The sequence below is a fragment of the Anopheles merus genome, chromosome 3R (assembly GCF_017562075.2).
Source record: "Anopheles merus strain MAF chromosome 3R, AmerM5.1, whole genome shotgun sequence".
Classification (NCBI taxonomy): Eukaryota; Metazoa; Arthropoda; class Insecta; order Diptera; family Culicidae; genus Anopheles; species Anopheles merus.
In genome coordinates this window covers 33345261-33364673 of record NC_054084.1, presented here as the reverse complement: position 1 = coordinate 33364673, position 19413 = coordinate 33345261, and the positions used below count along the sequence as shown (strand labels likewise).

Here is a 19413-nt window from a genome sequence, read left to right as displayed (position 1 = left end):
TAATTGCGCCCGGTACAAGATTAATCGGTGCACCGCGAAAGATGCGCAATTTAATCGCTCATGCCCGCCGATCGTTAGATTCGTTCCCGCTCCACCCGCAAACAAGTTCGTTACCCCGTGCCAAGTGCACCGGTTTCAAGTGCATCCAACTGCACATTTCGTGGGCACGTGCACTGTTCAATCTGCGTCTTCCGATCCCTTTTGTCAATGATTTATCGGGCTCTGGATTAGACGCGCTGCTAGGGATAGGGCAGGAAGCAGGACTTGCGGTTGCAATTGTCTGTAATTGTAGTGCGAAGATGCGCACGTTTCACGCCTTCGAGGTGACCAATCGGCACATCTGAAGGCAATACCGAACGATCCTCCCGTGTCCGTGTCGCCACTGCTCCTAAGAGCAAGTTTGCAAATGTTTGCATCGTGAATCGAACCATCCCCCGCTAGAACACGTTTTCGTTTTCAATCGTGCACGATCGACGAGAATAATTCATCTGCAACCGGATTTACCTGTCCAATTGCCTCCCCCAATGCCCGATCTTTATTCATTCATCACCTCCTGCAGCTGACGGTTGGTAAGGCTACGGTCGTCTTCGTCAAGTCGCAAAACTGGCCCAGATTGTGCACAACAATCGAACGGTGCTTTTTCTAACAAAAACACAAAATCCCCCATCTGTTTCGTATCGGCATCTTTCGGCGATCGTCTTAGCCTTTTGCCCTTTTCAACTGGCCCCGATAATATTGGCCAATGTATCGAAGAAACGATCTTCAAACCAACAGGTTAGCCAACAGTTGCGGCGCCTCAGTCTTAGAGGTCAAGCAGCAGCTCTTGGGGTACTTGGCGTTGGGCTCTCGAGTGGCGCTTCATGCTGGAGCGAGTTGCCACATCAAGACAAATATACGGACTTTTGCACCATTCAACATCGCTTTAAGAAGCATCATAATCACTTTCGAACGATCGCCCGCCATCTCCTGAGGTGAGTTAATTGAACGGATCCACAGACGCCTCGGTAGAAAAGAAAGAAAACTCGAAAACACGCAACACAAACAACGCTCTAGATTTGTGCTTAAGGCAGTCAGACACAACATTTAGTCGATAAATACACTTTATTTGCTGTTTTCATCTTCCCCACACAGACACACACTTTCACAAGAAAACTGCATGATTCATAATAGATCTGCCACCGTTCTTAGACTGCTTAACGTTAGTTTATCAAGTTAAACCACTAGCCATGAGTTGCATCCTCCACTCACCTGGAGGATGGGGGATTATTCTGTCACATTATACGAAACGCGCGTTTCGCGCTAGGTGTTGTTGACTTGCGCCCGCGTTGACGTGGTTAATATTCTACAAAATTATTCATTCATAGCTGCCGCTTACGCTAACCAGAATGAAATATCGCTCCTGCAGCTTGCGCAAATACTACACCGCCCGTGTGCTGCGCTGTTGCAGCGCATCTACGAAGGAACACACACATTCCATGTGTGCGCGTTACCCTTGGGAGAGCTGGATTATCAATTTGCAACGTAACACTAGTAGTAAGGCCAATGAAGAGAACTCGAACTTTACTTTGTAATTTGTGATGGAGGTTGCTTTTTTATCGTTTTTCCACTTCTTTTGCTACCTTTCTACATCCCTCAACGGTTCCATCGGAGTCGTAGCCGCAGGCTCAGATACAGCACGATGTGCAGGAATGCAATCCAGATGCTAAGCCCCAGCACATCCGTCCAGTAGCGGTTCGGTTCCATGTGGAGGGCTTCCAGGATTTTACTCGTTTTGCGATAGTAGCAAAAGATCTCACCACAACCCACCTCCGTCCGGTTGTGTCCGTACGTAGCCTGCACCAACCCCTCAAACCCGTACCGAAAGTAGCTTACCAGCGTGAGTGGCTTAAAGAAATCCAGCAGCTCGTTGTACCGTATAAAGAACCCACTAAACAGCAGCGCAGGAATGATCGAAGCCGGCACAATAAATGGGCTGACTTCGATCGGAAACAAACACCCCGCGATCAACCCGTACACCTGCGCCAGCCACCCAAACAGCGCGCAGATACCCCAGAACATCAGCACACGATCCGTCTCGTACAGCTGCCCGCTGAGAAAGTACATGATCAGCTGAAAGGCCGTCACCCCGGACAGCATCCATGGGAAGTCGGCCACCAGCTTGGAGAAGTAGTACGCCGACACGGAGTAGTAGTTGCTCTTGTGCTCCCGCACAAACACAGCCATCTCGAGCGGGACTGGAAAGATGTGGAAAAAAGACTCCCGTTACGCTCCAAAAATCCAAAGTTCCATTCGGCTGATATACTTACAGGTCAATATAACCGTCATCGCGTTAGCGAATGTGATAAACATCAGGAAAGCGATCAGCAGGGAAATGTTGGACAGCACTTTGGACGCATCGTCACCGACGTTGTGAAACACAAAGCCGATCGTAAAGCCGAACAGAATGTGGCCAAAAAAGCGTAGCCCCATCAGCTGCGGATTCCGGACCGTGCCGAGTGTCGTACGGCGTATTAGGGTGGTGAACTGGTTCCACCAGCTAATCGGATACTGGGGGCCTCGTCCTTCCACCAGGAACTCGGTCGAATCGTACTCGCGTTGAATGCCTGAAACAATTAAAAAAAAAAACCGTTGAGCTCATCTGTTTCCAATTCAAATTCGAAACACACGCATTGCCTACATTTAGGCGCATTACTTACCCAAGTTCATTGAGGCGCTGACAGATTTTTCGGACTTGACCATTAACTTCTCCACCTCAGCGCATTTGGAGTCGTACTGGGACGCTATTTTTAGCACTGTAGAGCAAAAAGTAAGTTTATCTAAGGCTTAAAATTGATTAAAAACACAAATTCCTACCAAAATCTGCCCGATTGTAGTACGGCGGACAGTGAAATCCAGCCTCCGCAAACGTCGGTATCAGCTCGTCCAGCGAACCCTGGTACATACACCGACCATCCACCACCACATAGATATCATCGAACAGCTCCAACAACTCCGAGCTTGGCTGGTGGATCACACTAATCACACACCGACCCTGCCGGGCGAGATCCTTCATGTACGAGATCACCTGGAACGAGGACACACTGTCCAGCCCGCTCGTAGGCTCATCGAAGAACATGATTGCCGGATTCGACACCAGCTCCAACCCGATCGACAGTCGCTTCTTTTCACCCCCGGACAGCACCTGAGACTGATTGTGGGCACACTTTTGCAGCCCGAGCAGGGCAATCACCCCATTCACAATCTCGACCTTGTGCGCTAGCGGTACGTTCGTTGCCAGCTTCAAATCGGCCGCGTAGTGAAGGTTCTCACGTAGCGTTATGTTGGGTAGTAGCGTTACATCTTGTGCGGTGTACGCGACCAGCTGTCGATAACGCTGCCGGTCAATGATTTCATTGTTGACAATGATGTTCCCGCTAACGCCCTGCGTCCTGTGGGATATATGGTTAGCAGACGAGTTCCAGGAAATATTGCGATCACACTCACTTAAAGCCACTCAGCACATTCAGCAGCGTTGATTTGCCAGCTCCAGATGGACCGAGAACTGCAGTAAGCCGCCCTGTTCGGAAAGTGCCGGAAATATTCTTCAGCAACAGTTTGTCCTCCTTCTGATGCCGCACTTGATAGGCGATATTTTGAAAGTGTAGATTCGTACCGCCCTGCATTAGCGGTATCGTTATCTCGATGCTGTTCTTATCTGCGCTCATCTTGAAGCGGGAAGCCCGCTATTGCATGCGGCACCGTTGATTCAGATGGGAAGATGCGTCACACGCAATTCTAACGCCCGCCACACCCAGTTCCGTTTACTTTTCACCAATGCTGTGATTGAAATTTGCTTCACAAATGAGACTTACAACTTGATTGCTACCGTCTCTATCTTCTTTTCCTTTAAGGCAGTAACTTTAACTGCTAAAAGATCAACTACACCGAAAGGGGGTAAAGACACTGCTTGTAAAGTACGCTGAGCACTACCTGAGCCACTAGCTTCCAGTCTACACGGCACCTTAGTCGCGACTGATCCATCTCGGCGCCGATTCATCTTCGGTCCCGGTAGCACGAAACCCCGCAATCCAGTAGTGGCTCATTTTTCTACTAGATTTATTGAAAATTTTCCGCAACTAGGTGGGGGATTGACGCGCGCACACACACACACGTAGACGTCACACGCAGTCTGGGTTGGTATTTAACATACCTGCTTGCTACAGAGCAGCCCAAGCCCTGAGACACGACAATCACTTTTCCGTTCCCTGTACGTCTATCACCTGGCCCGTCACTACTTCTCAAACCGGTCTCGGGCGCGCGAGTGCACCGGCGGGAGTACAATTACTCACACACATTCCGTGCAGTGGGAAGTGCATTTCTTCTGGCGGTTTCTGCGATTCTGCTAGCTGCTGCACCCGCTACACGATCTACCAACCACATGGTGATGCATGGATGGCATTGCCAATGAACAACGGCATACCTACCTACAGTGTCGCGAGGGGTGGGCTACTCCTACTCGTGCAGCTATTTCCGCAGTACCTTCGAGAGCTTCTTACGGCACAACGAAACCCGTTTTTTGGACTTGAGAACTGACAAGCCCATGTTACGCTTTGCCTAGGAACTAGAACTGATCGACGGAGAGATTTGTTTTCGGGGGGCGAAAATGTGCTAACGACCCAAGCGACAAAATCGACATGCTTTCTCGCTCTCTCAGGTTTACTGATCTATTGGGTAGAATGAGAAAGCATGTCGATTTTGTTAGTTGGGAAGGACTTATCGAGCGAACGTCTGCTTGCCCGGGGGAGTTCCCAGAAATTGATGAGGCGTGTTAAATCGTTTCGCGTATGCAAACACACCCAGAGACACAGACACTTTCACATACACGTTGCGAGCGCTGTTTAACCCCTGATAACACGGCGTTCCCCCAAAGCCGTGTGACAAACTTCAAACAACACGATGCTCACCTACCGGCCACTACCAACCGACTGGTTGGAGGTCACGCTCCGCTTGCGGCAATAGTCGCGGAAGCCAGTCCGGCTCTAGCAGTTCGGGGCCTAAGGGGCTAATTTCGTATAAGACCTAGGGAGAAAATAGCAGCGAAAGGTAGTAGGGAAAGCAGAGTCAGATATGAACACGCGTCAAATCAAAGCTCCAAGCTGTCCGGGCTCTAACTGGAAGGGCAAACAAAGTGATACTCGGGTGCCGAGTATAGCTTTTACCCAAGCATGATATTCACACATCGGTTACATCTCGTCTAGTCGGTGACGTCAATAGGAATAAGAAACACAACTAGTTTTTTGTAAAAACAAAGTCAGTAAATGCGATCTTTAATAGTTTACACTTAGTCTTGCTATAATTACTGGGGGATCTCAGCACTGCCGCTCTATTTATAGAAGGTCGGATTAATAAGCAAAAAAAAGCTACGGTATCGCATTTCCTGCGTTGACTATGTATACTCTTTTACTTCTCTCTCTTGCGCTGCTGTGCTCCTTGTCTTGTCTGAGGTTGTTGCACTCAACAACGCTTCACGCATTCAATGTCACGATCACCATCCAGATGCTTGCCTGCACCGACACCGCCCAAGGTCGTTCGAGTTTTGATGCAAGATTCCATTCCAGCAACAGCCCATTCACCGGTTGCGCCGTAACCGTACCTTCAGGCTCACGTACAGCAGCACGTGAAGGACGGCAACCCACACGGACAGGCCCGCCACATCGTACCAGTAACGGTTCGGTTCCATCTGCAGCATTTCCATCACTTTGCTCGTTTTGCGATAGTAGCAAAACATCTCGCTACACCCGAGCTGCGTTCGATTGAATCCGTACGCTACCTGGGCCAGCCCCTCGAACCCGTACCGAAAGTAGCTGACGTAGGTAAGCGGTCGAAACGCCGCCAACAGTTCGCTGTACCGGATGAAGAAGCCGGAAAACATGACCGCCGGTATGATGGACGCCGGCACCACGAATGGACTGACGTCTAGGGGGAAGACACTACCGGCGACCATGCCGTACATCTGCGCCAACCATCCGAACAGTACGCAGATGCCCCAGAACGCCACGACCCGGTCCGTTTCGTTCGGTTGCCCGGTTAAGTAGTACACGATCAGTTGAAAGCAGCTCACCCCGGCCAGCATCAGCGGGAAGTCGGCCACCAGCTTGGAGCAGTAGTAGGCGGACACTGGGTAGTAGTTGCTCTTGTGCTCCCGCACAAATACGGCCATCTCAAGGGGGACTGTAAGTAGAGTAGGGGGATGATTGTGTGTTGAAGGTTCGTAGATTTGCAACTACATTTGCATGCCAGCTTTCCCTTACACGTCAGCACCACCGTCATCGCGTTCGCAAACACGATAAACATGAGGAAGAGTATGAGGCAGGACACGTTAGATAACACTTTGGCACCGTCGTCACCCACGTCGTAGAACACGCTCCCTATCGTCAGGCCGAACAGCAGATGGCCCAACAGCCGGAACCGGGTCAGCGTGATGTTTCGCAGCGTACAGAGCGCGGTTCGGCGTACCAGCACAACAAACTGACGCCACCAGGCGATGGGATACTGTGCGGAGGCTCTGCTCTCTGCCATCAGGTTGTTACACTCCTCCAAGTGTGTGCTACCTAGGGGGACGGGAAGTGGTTAGATTAAGTGTGCCTGCTCTCGATCATGACGTAGGCGCCAAATCGATTACCATTCTCCAGGTATCCATTAATGGCGGTATCAGCCCGTGCTATCAGCTTCTCCACACTGTCCATATCGTCGGTCCTCTGAGACGCTATTTTTAGTACTGCAATTAAACAAACAAAGGGGTTCATTAGCAACCATTTCAATGTGTTTCAACCATCTCAAGCACGTACCAAAATCGGCTCGATTGTAGTACGGCGGACAGGTGAAGCCGACCTCCTCCAGCGTCGGTATTAGGTCGTCTAGTGATCCCTGGTACATACAGCGCCCATCCACCACGATATAAACATCGTCAAATAGCTCCAGCAACTCCGAGCTGGGTTGATGCACCACAGTAGCCACACAGCGGCCCTGCCGAGCGAGATCCCTCATGTACGAGATCACCTGATAGGACGCCACACTGTCCAACCCACTAGTCGGTTCATCGAAGAACATAATCTTCGGGTTTGACACCAACTCCAGCCCGATGGAGAGTCGCTTCCGCTCTCCACCGGACAGTGTTTTCGCCTGACTGTGGGAGCATTTCTGCAGCCCCAGCAGGGCTACGATATCGTTCACGATCTTCGTCTTGTGGATGTAGGAAACGTTCTTCGACAGCTTTAAATCTGCAACATAGTGAAGCGTTTCTCGTACGGTAAGGTTCTGCAGCAATGGTACATCCTGCTCGGTGTACGCGACTAGCTGGCGGTATTTGTGACAATCCACCGCCTCATTGTTGATGAGTATTCTTCCGCTTACTCCTTGCGTTCTGGAAAGCGAAAAAAAACGAGATCATTTTTTATCTAACATCGGTGTAAATAACTTGCAGTTTAATCCTCACTTAAAGCCACTGAGTATGTTGAGTAGCGTCGATTTACCGGCACCCGACGGGCCCAGAATTGCAGTCAATCGGCCAGACTTGAGCGTGCCGGAGATGTTGCGCAGCAGCTGCTTCTGCCCCGCACTGTACGACAGATTTCGAAAGGTCAGGTTGGTGATGGTTTTCACAAGTGGTATGACCACCTCAACCGTTTCCTCCGAACTCATTTTTCGGTGACTGGAAGGAACCACAAAACAAACAAAAAACCATCACATTAAAAACTCCACTCGTAATTGTTGTTTTAATAAACACAAACAAATGCATTTAACGACGTACTGGACGCACTGGAGACGGAGAGCGCGTCGTATAAACATAATCGTAGTGCTGAACGCTTTTTTTAATGAACCGACAATGTTTGTAAACATTAGGCGTGATCCTCAGATGCCACAGACACCACCACCGCACCACCACCATCAACAACAACAACCCACAGTGACGTCACGTGGTGCGCTGTGTGATCTGTCAAAAATTCACCTGACCGCACGATCATGCGCTTGCTCTCCGTCGTGCTCACCCTATTCCGAGACTCTCTTGCAATCTCTTCTTTGTTTATTGCTGTTTATGCTCTCACTGCAGCAAAACCTCTCTCACTCTCTCTCTCTCTCTCTTTCTCTTTTCTTTCGTTCTTCCTCTTTACACCGTTCCCTGGAGCAGAAACATGGAGGTCTTTAATGGGGTGGGCTCATTAAATCACCGGCATGACGTCACGATCGAGGAAGGTGATCTTTCCAGCAAGCGCGCACACACCATCTGGCCTTACTGGTGCAGAACCCTGTTAGCTCTCCCCGCAATTCGTCGCAGGCACTGTGATGATTTCCTGTCACTGTGATGTGGTATGCAGTGCACGCAACTCATGCGCACCCCCTTTGTCGCCATTTCACAATCCAATTTCGGGCAACAAACTATCAATGATCGCCAATAACTTCCGCCGATGAGTCGTGCTTCGTCAAACTGTCACCCTGGGAGCGAAGAGGCACCAGCTAACAAAGATCAATTTAGGCACTCACAGTGGGGTCGGAAAAGGTCAATGTGCGCGCCACATTCTTACGCACGCACACACACTAACACACCCACACACACGCATGCATAGAGGAACACACCCCGAGATTAAATGATCACACACTCGCTCGGAATATGCATATTAATGATCTCCAACGCTAATGATCTAAAGCGCTGCGCTCCGTCCAGACGTAGACATCTTGGAACGATCGTTTGATCAGAAATCACGTCCAGATATTATAACACACACTCCGGACGACAAGAACGAGCAGCTTGTTTGGTATCCACTTACTTCTTCGCCCGGATCCTCTGAAAACCGCCCGACAACTAACACTGCCCGATATCCGGATCAGAACGCAAAGGCCCCCCTCCACGGACCACACGTTAAGACGATCGCGCAAGCGAACACCGCGAAGCGACTTGGCTGACTGAGCATAAATGTGTTGCTGCTTGTGTGCCGGCGAGATTCGGCAAAATTTCGTTCGTAGCGCGCTCGCGCATTCTTCTCTCACGCGCGCGCGCACCCATGAACCGACCTCGGCGAAAACACACGCGCCCGCTCTCTTTTATTCATATATACAAATGAACACACATACATGTGTAAATCTTCCACCCACCCAGCTACAATAGAAAACGGGGTTGGGGAGATGGAGTCCGTTTGGGAGAGATTTTCCACCGGTTCCGGCCACTAAGAATTAGATAGGGCGATTCGGAATAGCTGGCAGTCCACATGGCGCACATATGGGGTATCATCCATGGAATACGTGATGACAAGGTTGAGATTTTACGGTCGAGACTTAATAATTAATTCATGCTATCTGGTGCTACAACCGCTTTGCGGTCTTTGGATGGCTCTTATAATTCATGAAAAATAAATAAATAAAAATGAGTTCTTTTAATAAGAGAACCATAATTTGTTGTTTGCTTGAACCCGTTGGTTATTTAATATAAACTATTCAAATCAATAGTTCTTGAACAACGCAGAAACACATGTTCTGTTGAAACGAATCAAACGCAAACTCTTAGGCATGCTTTTTATTTTCTTTTTAAGATTTTGATAGAAAAGACTATTTTAATATTATTGTTAACGGAACATAAACAACTTACGAACTGACGAGCTTTATCCCACCAATTTCTATATTTATTCTACGTTGACTACTTTCTCCACAATAATCCATACAATTCGTTCAGAAATATTCGAAAAACTGTCCATAATCCTTGAGCAACCCTTCAATGTTAACATGGAATTTCTGGAACATGCTGCTTTTTGGTACGCTACAGAATATCAAGTCTCCATCCCCTATCTAACCAATTATTACACCGATAGGTTTGAGCGTACCGTATTTCATGGATGATCCCACACACTGTTCTACCGCATGCTACTATGTGTGTGTACGGCTTAGGGTTTATCCGGACATTCTCGATGCGTTCGCTTCTATTTACATTTTTCTTCTTCTTGTTTTGCTAAACCAAGTGTGTTCTTTTCAGCCCCTCACAAGCATATAGATGGGAGATTATTTAAGCATTGTTGTGGACGAAAATATAAAACCAAACACGCATACCGCTCCGCTGCGTGTCCACCGTTCGGGTGCGATCGGCAGTGAGTCAACTTCATCTCCAATGATCACTTATCGCACCACCACGCGCTGTCTTCATTTGAATGAAGATGTTTTCCTTTTTTTCGGTGAAGAATCATTCATGGGAGTAAACGAACGAGAGAGAGAGAGAGAGAGAGAGAGAGAGAGAGAGAGAGAGAGAGAGAGAGAGAGGTCGAAAAGAAACGAGGAAGATTTATGTTCGACGCTTACCGCAGTGGAAGTGGAATGTCAACTACCGATTGGAGTGTTTGGAATGAAGATGAGATGAGTTTCACTCAGTACCACGACGACAAACATACACTCACATATATATATATATATATATATATATATATATATATATATATATATATATATATATTACGACTCTGCACACAAACGCTCGCCTTGGATTGAATTATCGAGCACATGCACTTGTTGGTAAACAAATTTACATCCACCTTTTACAGCAAGTTCCATTCGCCAGATCAGTTCCCGCTATTCTCTGCGGCTCTTACGGTTACGGTAGTGACGGTGTAACGCGAACCTGATGGAATAATTTAAACCAGCTAATGCCTGCAAACACCACAACGTGCACAACGCGTGTTATGCAATGTGTCCGTCATCACGTGTCGCTTCACATGGCGCGAAGGGTATTAAAAGTGTAAATTGATTCCCATTTTTATTGTGCCACCCTCCCGATCTGGGGGGGGAGGGAGAACGAAACAAGTTCTCTTAATCACTAAAAAGTATACTCTGACAGACATAAAAAACATCCTTTTAAACTTAACATACAAACGTGTCGCTTACTCGATAAAATAAATGCCAACTTATTACGTACAAGTGTCACTAGGGATAGAGCAACCTAACTCCACCACACACCGGCAGCGATCATCGAGTTCGCTTCAATCTCCACGCGAGACTCGCGTACAGTCCCACGTGCAGCACAAAGATCCACCCGAGCAGCCCGCAAACGTCCATCACGAACGTGTTTTCCAGCATGTCGAAGCTGTCCAGAAACTTGGGTACCTTGCTAAAGTAGCAGAAATCACCCGAGCAGGGTAGATTCGCACGATCGAACCCGTAGATCGCTTGCATCGCTCCTTCGAAGCTGTACCGGAAGTAGGCAACGTACGTGAACGGAATGAGAAAGTCAAACATCTCACGGAAGCGGACAAAAAACCCGCAAAAGATTAGCATCGGAATGACCGAACAGGGGACGCAGAAGACGCTCAGCTCGAGTGGTAGCACACTGCCCGCCAGCAGTCCCGTCATTTGGGCGATCCAGCTAGTGAAGATACAGATGCTCCACAGCATTACGATGCGATCGAGCTCCATTGGCTGGGAGGTTAGGTAGTAAGCACCGGCAAGGAATACGGATGGACCCAGTATCTGGAAAAGACGAAGGGAACACTTCAGTTTGTGGAATAAGAGTAACCAGGTATGATAACTTACCAGAAATGGAAAGTCCGCCACTAGCTTGGAGAAGTAATAGGCCTTAAGTGAGTACCAGTTGTTCATTCTCTCCCGAACAAACACAGACGTCTCCAGAGGGACTGCGGAGAAGTAGAGAAGTGTTATTTATGGACATTGAATACGAGACATTGACTTCGGCAACACTTACACGTCATTACTAAAGGCATCGAGTTGGCGAAGAATACAAAAATGAGGAAGAAGAACAAGCAAGACGCATTGCTCAGCATCTTCGATCCATCGTTACCGACGTCGTAAAACACGACCGCGATCAACAATCCCACAAACAAATGGGCCAGCAGCCGCATCTTCGTTAGTTGAAGATCACGAAATGTGCACAGCATTGTACGACGAGTCAGCGTGACAAACTGCCCCCATTCAGAAGTTAGATATTGACGGTCTGAAGCTGAGCTTGCGCTATTCTGCTGATCTTCAACAACTTCCGGTGGCATTAACATGGCATCTTTCTCGCCACAGTTCGGTCCATCATTTGGGACAACTTTCTCGCCGACCGCTTCGATCGCCTGCTGCTTGGCACGCTCTCTTAGCTGCAGCAAGTTCCCCTCGTGCTTGAGGCTTGCAATTTCCAGCGCAAAGTCTGCGCGGTTGTAATAGTTCGGACACTCGAACCCGCATGCCTTAAACGTGTCGACCAGCCCGTCCAGTGGGCCCCGGTACAGACAGTGTCCCTCGGACAGGACGAACAGATCGTCAAACATCTGCAGAATGCTCGAGCTGGGCTGGTGGATGACGCAGATCACACAGCGTCCACTGGCGGCCAGATCTTTAAGATGGGCGACGACCTGCATCGCCGCTATAATGTCCAGCCCGCTCGTTGGCTCGTCGAAGAACATGATCGATGGGTTGGAGATCAGTTCTAGCCCGATCGAGAGACGCTTCTTTTCACCGCCGGATATGTTTGCTACCGGGTTGTGGGCACATTTGGAGAGGCCGAGCAGCTTCAGGACGTCCACTACCATCGCCGATTTTTGGGCAATTGTGGTGGTGGGTGAGAGTTTCAGGTCGGCTGCAAACTCCAAACTTTCCGTGACGGTTATGTTACCGAGCAGGCAGATGTCCTGCGGTGTGTACGAAACCTCGCGACGATATTTCCGGCGATCTATCGGTGTACCGTTGATGAGTATGTCGCCGGAGACATTGTTCGTTCTAGAAGAATGTAAAACATTTTCTTATTCCTTTTCATCGAAGAAGCTATTTGCAGGTTACTCACTTGAAACCACTCAAAATGTTAAGAAGAGTAGACTTTCCGGCCCCAGAAGGACCGAGTATACCGGCAAGCCTTCCAGAATGGAACGCGCCGGACACACTATTCAGCAGTTGCTTGTTCTGTCCATCCTTATGGCGCACCTGGTAGCAGATGTCCCGGAACTCGAGTGTCGTTGGAGGAGTCGAAGGCGTCTTAGTGCGCTCGATCGCAATGGTTGTATCGGTACCCATGATGGTGGAGATTTTCGTTGCTATTCTACGAGGCGCGTTGTTGTCGCGAAATCACCAGTTCATACTGTGAGAAGTGCACCACTGCTGGGGTTTACGTCGCTGTAATAGGAACAAAATGGAGTAAAAAACAAGCTAATTACAGGGCATGAAAGGCTAAGAGGTGCAAGATTAATAGCTCTTGAACCTGGCATCTTAATTCCCGATAGACGCTGCGATAAAGTGATGGAGCGGTATCTTACTGCGCAGTTAAAGAGGTATCATTACAAAAACTTGTTGTCAGATGTACTTATATGTGACATAAGAGGGACAAAATGACCTCCTTTGGTGCATTACCATTTTTATAACGCTAGCACTTTTTTACCAGTTGCATGCTTGTGTTTTTATTAGTGGCATAGGAGTTTGATATACTTGTTTTTATATCTCTGTTCATCATTTCTATGTTTTTTGTTTTCTCACAAATGTTTCACAATTGATTTAATTTGCACACTATCTTAATTATATCAAAATTCTAAAGAATTTTCAAACATCAATCAAACATATTTTTGTAAAATCCTGTAGCTTGTCAAACCCTGGATTGTCGATTATCAGGTACCAACAATCACCACCACGGATGTTGTAATCGGTGTTTGTATACCCATACACTGCCAATATTAGGGCACGTTGTTTTGCTGCTATTTTTCAATTTTCACGTTACACTTTTAATTAATTCCTGCTGCACAATGATCGAACCGGGCAATAAAAAAACGCACACAATCGGACCATTCGATACTTCTGAACGATTTCATCGATTCATAACTCGCAATGCATCATTAGCTCTTATCGCGCACACGAAATGATAACATTGAAAGCGGCTTCAGCGCGCACCTTCCCTTATGGTGTATCAAATCGACCCATCGAAAAGCGCTTCAACTTCCCGTGCGATGGCATTATCATCTCTGTACTATTTTGGTGCTATGCTTGTGCGCCAAATCCAAAGGCTAAACATAATCTCACAGAGTGGCGGCCCTGAGCCCCGTTCACGGCACGCACTTGAAAACTTCGACTCGAAAGGTTACGGCTAATCGGGGCGGCTGGCTCAACCCAACACACTGGCCGGCTGATAACTCAACACGGCGTGTGTGTGGTGGCGTACGTGTGGAGTTTTTGGATGAACCCGGACCTTTTTGCCATATGTTTTTTTTTTTTTTTTGGTGCCGTCTTGATCTCTAATCAAGGTCAACCGATCGACAGCTACTGATCGAAAAAGAACGGCACCATTCGAAGCAACCCGTATCACACTGTCGTTTGGCGAAAGTCATACAAGTTAGGGCTGATGGCTGCTAGCTGCTTCGTAGTTTGATTGCCGCTTTGGTGCTCTTCACTCAATGTTTATACAAACGTACCAAACGTACATACTTGTACACCATTTGGTATAAATTAAACACAAATTGAATAATTGCATAACTCTAGGCGGAAACACTATTAAAACACATTCAACAAACTGGAAAATGTTTATGCAGTTAGTACAGACCCTTGTCTGAGTTGTAAATTGAGACCACGTTCAATTGATTCCTTCTTCATCTTCACAACGCACACCGCCTGTCTTCAGAGATTTTCTCGAAGGCATCAATTACAGAGTCACACCAAGGGTCACAGCGAGTCCATTAAACGACACTACAGTTTAATTTTGCGTCATTTTGCATCACTACGTTCAAGACACGATCGTTTCACGAGAGACACAATAAATATGTGGAATCCACCGAGCACGAACTAGTGAGCTGTAAGCCCTTGTTTCTTACCTTCTGCGCCTGTTGTACTGGCACTGTGACGATCCCGAATCGACTGTGTGGTAAGCCCGAACCACTCAACACTCTACACTTCGACACGCTCAGGACGCCACTGTGCTCAACATCTGTTTTCGCAATACACGGACGGCACAATCTTTCCGGCGTTTGGACTGATAAGCAGAGCGCGGTGCGGCGTGAACGGTTCGCGCGAATGTTTACACAGGAATGTGGAGGACTTTGGCTGCGAGGGCTTTCTGCCGGGAAGTGTGCGAAGTGTTTGATTGACTCCACGCCAGCGAACGGTTTATCGACGGTCGGGTCGGTCGGTCGGTCGGTCCCTGCCAAGAGCAAGATAGCTAGTGGGCTGTGTACATGAATACAAGCCCGAACAGACCCCGGCAAGCGTGCTTCGTTCAATTAAGCTTCGTTGATAATCTTTCCTTTGTCAGTGTGTGTAAAGGGCGCGCTGGACGTTTGGCATAAGAGCAACAGGGAGGGCACTATGTATCAAGTAACTGAAAATATGTCTTTTATTTGGAACACTCTCACTTTTTGAAGGTTGACCTAAAAGTATGTTTTCAATGCAAGGGAAGATCGAGATGCTGCGGTTACCGGTTTCAAGCACTGCACGCAAATGGCAATAATGGGAAGAGAAAGTTGGATGCAGCGTACACCAAACCACTTCAAGTGGAGTAGTATAGCATGATGCAGCCCGAAAGAGAGCGAGAGAAAACAGACTAATACGAGAGCGGAACGTTGTTTGGGGTAGTGTTGTTGTGGTCCACACAGAACAACAGGGAGGAAATAAAGAATAATGCATGAGGGGAGCAAACAATATTAAGTAATGTTACGTTTGACAAATTGTATTTATTTTGTAGTTTAAAAATGGAAAATTTAATTTCTTAACTGCAGTCATTTGAAGCAGTATTTTATATTATAAACAGCATTTATTTCTAAAGAATGTAGCCTTCATTTTATTTGTCACAGTCACACATAATAAGATCTCTATTTATTTTCCTTACCCTTTTATTCACTGGTACATAATAATTTACATCAGGTAATCTAATCGCACGAGGAATGGAACAAATCGTAGAAAATATACAAATTATTACCGGTCTCTTATGCAATGCACAATACTAACAACAAATGCACTACCTCATTGTATAGCGTAAAAGCCGCACACTAACCCTGACCAGGCGCAACGTCACGTTTCTGCCGACCACTGACCCATATCATTAAAGCAATGGCTACACTCCTGTACAAAACAACACTCGCTCGCTCAACACGCTGGCTCACTTTATTCGTCGCAATCGCACCACAAACCCGACGTAAATTATCAGCTGCATTATCAGCACCAACACCAACGCCTTCGCAATGCTCGTCCCATACCCATACTCGTCGATATCGAACTGCTCCAGCAGCGTGGTCGGTTTCTTGTAATAGCAGTACACCTGTCCGCACGGTATATTGCCCCGATCGTACCCGTACAGTGCCTGCATCGCACCGTGGAACTGGTACCGAAAGAACGACACCGTACTGAGCGGTCGCAGGATCGCAATCATGTCGCCCGCATTGACAAAGAAGCCCGAAAACAGTATCGGTACAATGCACGCGTTCGCTACGAAGAAGTTTTGCATCTTCACCTCGAAACAGATGCCCCCGATCAGGCCCAGGCTTTGACCGATGACACCACCGATTGCGAACACACCGAGCAGCATGCCGAACCGGGCCCACTCGAGCGGCTGGCCGGTTAGGTAGTACACGATCGCGAGTAGAAACGAGGGACAGAACAGCTGGAGCGGTAGGTCGTGGATCAGCTTGGCGGCAAAGTAAGCCTCCCGGCTGTACCAGTTGTTGGCGATTTCCTTGATCGCGACGCTCACCTCATCCGCATCTGGAAGTGGAAGTGTCATTAGTGATGTGCAAAAGGAGTTAGAATGAGTTTGGGTGTGCTCAATCTTGGCAGTGAGTGTGAGTTGAATCGACACGAAGAGTTTATCTTTCTATCATTTAACTCTTTTCCACGACTAACAACTCACTAAATGTGAATTACCAATCTGTGAATTAAGTAACTCTTTTGAGGGTTGAACTCCTTGCTCTGACTTATAACTTACTAAGATTAAGTTTGATTATCACTGAGTTACTCTCAAAAGGGTGAGTTCAATTTGAATGAAAGATTTAACTCTCGAACTCTACACATTTCATTTACAGTGACCTAACATAACTCCTTGCGATAATAAGTCTCTATGCGGACGAGTAATTCCCAAACAATAAATTAAATTACTCATGAATTGAATAACTCTTGCAACAGTTAAACTTCAACGACAACTTTAACTCTTCGCAGAGACTAGTAAGTCATCGAGAGTAATTTGTGATCTAGATAAATCATTTGAGGGCTAGATCTTTTTGAACATTTTCACTCATTGCGGTGAAAATCAACTCAATTCGAGTGAATTAAATCATTTGTGAGCTTAATTACTCTTTCTAGAGTAAAATTCAAATAAGAAATTAACCTCTTCTCGCTGACTAACAAATCACTCGTAGTGAATAGAGTCAATCATGAGCTAAACAACTAACCTAAGAGTTTAAGCTCAATGTGTGATACAACTTCCAACGTCAACTATTAACTTATTCACGGTAGTTTCACAGGGCTTTTAAAAATCAACCGATTAAATTCGCAATTCTAACTCATTCACTCTATTGTAACTCACTCATTGCCATCATCACTCCACATTCGCATAAACACTTACAGTTAACCACTGACACTGCGTTCGTAAAATACACGAAGGCAAACAGCTGGAAGAAGCAACCAACGTTTGCCAGCACCTTGGCCGCATCCGACCCAGCATCATAGTGTACCGCACCGAAGACGAGCCCCAGCGCCAGATGCATACCGAGTCGAATCTTGAGGAAAAACTCATCCCTCGCCGACGACACTACCGATCGCTTCAACAGCGTATACAACTGATAATAGCCAGCCGTCTGATAACGAGCAATCCGCTTTCCACCCTGCCCGAGCTGAGCAGCGAGCGTCGTCGGGCTGGACGGTGCCCCGGCATTGACTTCCCGCATCTCCTCGTCCACCAGCTGGCACAGCATCCGGTGCGCTTCCGGCTGGTTGGCCGATATCGATTCCAGCGCAAAATCGGCCGGATTGTAATACTCCGGACAGCGCAATCCAACCCGGGCAAACCGTGTCAGCATCTGCTCAACTGGCCCAGCATACAAACAGCGTCCCTGTCGCAGCAGATACACATCGTCGAACAGCTGGAACAGACTGGAAGCCGGCTGGTGGATCGTACAGACGATGGTACGGCCACTCATCGCCAACGATTTTAGATGCGCAATCACCTGCGTCGACGACACACTGTCCAGCCCGCTCGTCGGCTCATCGAACAGCATTATCGGTGGATTAGTGATCAGCTCTACCGCAACGGCCAGTCGACGCTGCTCGCCCCCGGACAGGCTGCGAACGACCGTATTCCGAGCCGCATCCAAACCGACCATCTCCAGAATGTCATCGATTTTGGCCTGCTTGGCCGATTTCAGAGAACTCTGCGGCATCTTCATGTCTACGGCAAACTGCATCGTTTCCTGGACGGTGAGAAACGCCAGCAGTGGACACTCCTGCTCGACGTACACGCTGCGTGGATCGTTCTCTTCCACCGGCTCGCCGTTGATCGTGACGGTACCAATCATGCCGAACACTTGCGCACCGGACAGTACGTTCAGGAGCGAAGACTTGCCCGCGCCGGAAGGTCCCATGAGCGCCACTAGACGGCCATGTTGGAAGCGTCCCGACACGTTGCCCAGTATTTCTTTCTCTGAAACACAATCAAACTGATTAGCTTCAAAAGGAACTCCGTTAAACGTCACTTCTCCACCTCACCATTTGTCCTGTAAACCACATTGCGAAATCGTATCGTTGAGGGGACAAAGTTTTGCAGCGGAGTTGCGGCCGATAGGCGGTTCAGCTCGATCTCTTCGCTGCCTGCCATCGCGTATACTACTGCCGCATGACGCTACCGAGGCAACACTGAGTTCGGCTCACTCCGCGCGCTTAGACGCGCTCGACCAGACCGAACTAATCAGTCGCACTATACGGGGCTATGCAAGTGCACGAAACCTTGAGCGGAAAACTGTACCCCTCCCCCACCTCCCTGCACAAGTGCACACGATCGTATGCATTCCCATTCATAGCAATGCATTGGACGCGGGGACGCTCATGATGTACAAATAAACATTTTTTTCCACGACCACAGCAAACCCCACCGCCACAACCAAGCGAACATTGCGTCATCGGTTCGTGCGAGAGAGCGAGAGACATTGCAACTCATGCTGCATTGGCAACGACTTAGTCAGTAAGTGACGCCGAGTTTAGAGCGCTAACGAGCGCCGATAGTCAACAATTAGCTTTGGCATTTTGATGCCGGCAACGCAACATGTGTGTCAGGGGGTTTTGTACTCCATTCCAGCGGAGCTGATCACGTATAAGTGAATTCCAAGAAATTTGTAATTAAAAGCAGCTGCAACTACACTCCAACCCAACATCTTGATCCAGTACCTTCTAACGAAAGATATGAGGTTAAGGTTCATGCTCAAGGTCTGAGAAGCTAAGGCGCGTGTT

General features: G+C 48.0%; 4 protein-coding genes across 6 annotated transcripts; all 4 read right to left on the bottom strand.

The window, feature by feature from the left end:
• Nucleotides 1-1089: 1089 nt before the first annotated feature.
• LOC121597562 (ATP-binding cassette sub-family G member 4-like) lies at nt 1090-4889 on the bottom strand. 3 transcript variants are annotated; one of them, XM_041923399.1, is made up of 6 exons: nt 4464-4889; nt 3484-3918; nt 2854-3428; nt 2697-2792; nt 2307-2603; nt 1090-2234 (listed from the first exon to the last, which is right to left on the bottom strand). In XM_041923399.1, the coding sequence occupies exons 2-6, from the start codon at nt 3702-3704 to the stop codon at nt 1633-1635; spliced, it is 1791 nt and encodes a 596-aa protein (XP_041779333.1). In that variant the 5' UTR covers nt 3705-3918; nt 4464-4889; the 3' UTR covers nt 1090-1632. The 3 variants fall into 3 exon arrangements, with proteins under 3 accessions (XP_041779333.1, XP_041779334.1, XP_041779332.1); XM_041923400.1 differs by lacking the exon at nt 4464-4889 and adding an exon at nt 4190-4457; XM_041923398.1 differs by lacking the exon at nt 4464-4889 and having other exon boundaries at nt 3484-4157.
• Nucleotides 4890-5437: 548 nt separating this feature from the next.
• On the bottom strand, nt 5438-8955 carry LOC121597254 (ATP-binding cassette sub-family G member 1-like). Its single transcript, XM_041922886.1, has 6 exons — nt 8805-8955; nt 7475-7690; nt 6828-7402; nt 6662-6757; nt 6291-6590; nt 5438-6210 (listed from the first exon to the last, which is right to left on the bottom strand). The coding sequence occupies exons 2-6, from the start codon at nt 7678-7680 to the stop codon at nt 5609-5611; spliced, it is 1779 nt and encodes a 592-aa protein (XP_041778820.1). The 5' UTR covers nt 7681-7690; nt 8805-8955; the 3' UTR covers nt 5438-5608.
• Nucleotides 8956-10745: 1790 nt separating this feature from the next.
• On the bottom strand, nt 10746-15155 carry LOC121597102 (ATP-binding cassette sub-family G member 4-like). Its single transcript, XM_041922637.1, has 5 exons — nt 14799-15155; nt 12794-13119; nt 11714-12729; nt 11545-11645; nt 10746-11481 (listed from the first exon to the last, which is right to left on the bottom strand). The coding sequence occupies exons 2-5, from the start codon at nt 13018-13020 to the stop codon at nt 10981-10983; spliced, it is 1845 nt and encodes a 614-aa protein (XP_041778571.1). The 5' UTR covers nt 13021-13119; nt 14799-15155; the 3' UTR covers nt 10746-10980.
• A 582-nt stretch (nt 15156-15737) lies between these two features.
• Nucleotides 15738-18849, bottom strand: LOC121597797 (ATP-binding cassette sub-family G member 4-like). Its single transcript, XM_041923939.1, has 3 exons — nt 18676-18849; nt 17537-18610; nt 15738-16680 (listed from the first exon to the last, which is right to left on the bottom strand). Exons 1-3 carry the CDS (start codon nt 18782-18784, stop codon nt 16079-16081), a joined length of 1785 nt encoding a protein of 594 aa, XP_041779873.1. The 5' UTR covers nt 18785-18849; the 3' UTR covers nt 15738-16078.
• Between the last annotated feature and the right edge of the window lie 564 nt (nt 18850-19413).